The sequence below is a fragment of the Octopus bimaculoides genome, chromosome 7 (genome assembly GCF_001194135.2).
Source record: "Octopus bimaculoides isolate UCB-OBI-ISO-001 chromosome 7, ASM119413v2, whole genome shotgun sequence".
Taxonomy (NCBI): Eukaryota; Metazoa; Mollusca; class Cephalopoda; order Octopoda; family Octopodidae; genus Octopus; species Octopus bimaculoides.
The window spans coordinates 57,497,537-57,500,829 of record NC_068987.1 but is presented as its reverse complement, the minus strand read 5'-3'; the positions used below and the strand labels follow the sequence as shown (position 1 = coordinate 57,500,829).

The window sequence follows — 3,293 nt, the reverse complement described above, 5'->3', positions numbered from 1 at the left end:
GCGGCGGCGGTAGCAGCGGCGGCAGTAGCGGCGGCGGCAGCAGCGGCGGCGGCAGCAGCAGCAGCAGCTGCAGCAGTGGCAGCAGCAGGAACGGTGGCAGTAGCAGCAACATTAACGTGATCATCATTGTAATCTTCATTTTGAAGAAAAAATTATTGGAGCATTAAATCATGAACACAATTAATATACAAATCATAAAATCCTGAAAGGAAAGTAACAATTTGGTGATCAACGCTTTTATTATCAAAATTATCGTGTACATTTTACAGGGAAACAAATAAGCAATAAATATATAAATAAATAAATTGATAAATAAATACTGGATCAACCGTACCGAGATTTAATGGCTGCTATAATTAGTGTTATCATCATCCCCAGCTCAGTTTCCTAATGAACAGTATTACACACTTAGATAGGGGATAATTGAAGGAAAAATACAACATTAAAAAATGTCATGTGTAAACTTGACCCACAAAGTTCAAACAAAGGAGTTCATCATGAAATTTACACCGTAAAATTAGGTTTAAGAATAGCTTTAGACATGGGTTTTGTCAGAGCTGAATATCTCAAATTAATTTTTAAAAAAATCAAGCAATTAAGAAAATTCATTTTGCATTTTGCTTTTTATTTGGTAAGTTTGAAAGAAATTACAGGGCTTTTATCCTTTATTGTGAGCCTTCAAAAATCGGTAAAATTGATGCTTCAAAGATCGGTAGAAGTAATCTGCATATTTTGTTGTGGAATAACACTTGTAGAAAAGACATTAGCTAGTAAAAGAATCCAGATCGCCGATGTTCTAGGGTGGATTGATTGTGCACGGTGCTCAATGTATGATCAGAGTATGGTGGAAGTAGTAAGAGTAACGAGAAGTAGCGAGACGAGTGAGTCGGTGCTGCTTGAACGGTAGAGGTACAAGATCAGCTAGATCTGAAAAATAGAAGCCATTGTAACAGTGACTGAAAAGATAGCAGAGAAACAGAACACATGTGAACATGAGGCTGGAATCTATCACTAAATGATTTCATATCACTTAGTCCAATATCCTGTTTCTAAATGTTGTCCAGGATATTAGTATGCACAGCAGTAGCACCGTCCTGGAAGTAGTTGTAGACCTCACTTGAGCCTTGTAGAGTATCAGCAACTATTGGTTTTGAAAAGAAGGGTCAGTCTTTTATATGCAGTTCTATCTATGCTAAGGATGTAACTTCGCCAGAACAGATCCTCAGTGATACTGAAGTTCAACATTTGGAGTGGACAAGAAGAAGTATTAGCAAGACTCCCACTGAATGGTGCTGTCAAGGTCTCCGTTTGTGAAATCGATGCAAGTTTAGCGTATGGTGTCTAAAGTGTGTGGCTGTTGTAGATGTGGCGACAAGTAGGTCAGTTGATGTAGAGAAAGAAGAAGGTGAAGGAGGAAAGACTACATCAACACATGCTGCAATAATACGTGCTGAAGGGAAGCTATGGATTCAAAAGATTAGAGACTCAGAAGATTTGATAGGAGAATCATTAAAGGATTCTAAGCACAGGAAAATGAAACAAGGCTGAGTAATAAATTGTAATCTGAATTTAAATGAGTTGTTTGCAAGAATTACATCAATTAGTATTGAAAAGAGAAAGGTTTGTCAGCAAAGAAATTTTAGCGTATTTCAGTTAAGTTCTGCTAACACCAGGAACTGAAGAGATAGTGTGCCGAAAAACCAAAGAAGTCCCTGCTTTCATCCCTGACCCATCGTTTTCTGAATGTGGGAAGACTGTATTGTAAGACGAAGGGAGCAAAGGGGTTAAGGATTGTAATAAAACAAACGTGGAGCAAAATAAAAAAAACGAGTCCTGTCTGATTACAAGCAAGCTACTGAAGATCACCCGAGGCAAAAGCAATTCTTCGTCCACAGTGTCCGGACTACACGGTTACCCGGATCAATAACGAGTACTGATACAAATGCTGAATGGACTACAGGGTGGGTTGAGAGTCATCAGGAGTATTTCACTAATTAAGAGGAAAATAAGAGGCGATTACACAAAACGCCTAAATGACTAAGATTAAATGACTAAATAACGAAAATTAAACCAACATATAAAATTGAACACAAATAAGCCCTAATAAACCAGAATTGTTCTTCTTCTTAAGTGGTGGTCTCTCACTCCTATAGGGATGGGTTTTTCGCATTTGTTGCTTCTAAAAAATTTTTAATCTGTATTACTTATTTCCTGCTCTTGTTTATCACACACACACACATAGTATGTGTGTGTGTGTATGTCTGTATGCGCGTGTTTGTGTGTATGTGTGTGTGTGTCCCCCTGTTTTGTGTGTGCTCGCACGTTCCTCACATTGTCTTGTAATTCCTTTGTGTGACATCAATATTGAATGTTTGTGCCTTTGTTGCTATTATGTCATTAAAGAAACGCTCAGTTTTGGGACGGTGCAGGTGTTGTACATACAGACATTGTGGACCGCATCTAGAAAAGGGGCCATCTAACAGATTAGCATAAATCATTTACAAATATATCCTAGGCTCTAGCCCTCAAACGAGCTGTCTCTTGTTTCTCTCCCATTTCTCTGCCTCTGCGCCTTTTCTATCTTTTCTATAATGGTCTTTGCTCCTTGGAGCTGACTAGGCTCCTACTGAATTCCTCAGGCACTCCCAGTCTGCTCGTGTCTCATTTTCACAGTACTCTTGCCGTGTCCAACGCCCATGCCTTATTCATATCACTACCACTGTCCTTTCTAAATAAAGTCAAGCATTTTATCTAAAGCTCTAACTATACTACAAATCCACCCCTCTAAAGGGAATGCAGAGTGTCCTAAGCCAGTTCTGTGGGAAATAACTGCCTGCGGGACTTTCTGAATGACACGACTAACGAAAAGATTACCGTCAATTGAAATTTTTTGTAATGCGTCCCGTATTATGATGATTGATGTCTCATGTGGCGTACTTCCCGGAAAAGATTCCTCATTCCTCTAATAAGTATGTTTAAACTCCGCAAAATTATTAAATCAAAACACAATTAATACATCTATTTCTGTATTTGCAGAGTCATTTCAAAGGCTGACCAACAAACAGTTTTTCCGGATTTGACGGGGAGTCATAGATTAACGATTATACAATTTGATAGAGCTGCAATCGAAGCCCTTCCCGATGATTTATGTCAGAAAGTAGCGACACTTCAATACCTGTAAGTAGTTTGCTTCTCTTCGTTTTTTTTAATTTTTGGTAGAGAATATAAATTCTTATATTCTGTCCATAGCTAATATGGACAGAATATGGGAATATATGTATATATATATATAT

At 38.2% G+C, this 3,293-nt stretch overlaps 1 protein-coding gene across 1 annotated transcript in view; it reads left to right on the top strand.

Moving 5' to 3' along the window:
• Positions 1–3,293, top strand: part of LOC106873188 (follicle-stimulating hormone receptor) — a 471,564-nt gene that overhangs the window by 172,384 nt on the left and 295,887 nt on the right. The window contains exon 10 of the mRNA XM_052969708.1: positions 3,037–3,177. Coding sequence (XP_052825668.1) covers positions 3,037–3,177 — 141 coding nt within the window. The remainder of the gene's footprint in view (positions 1–3,036; positions 3,178–3,293) is intronic.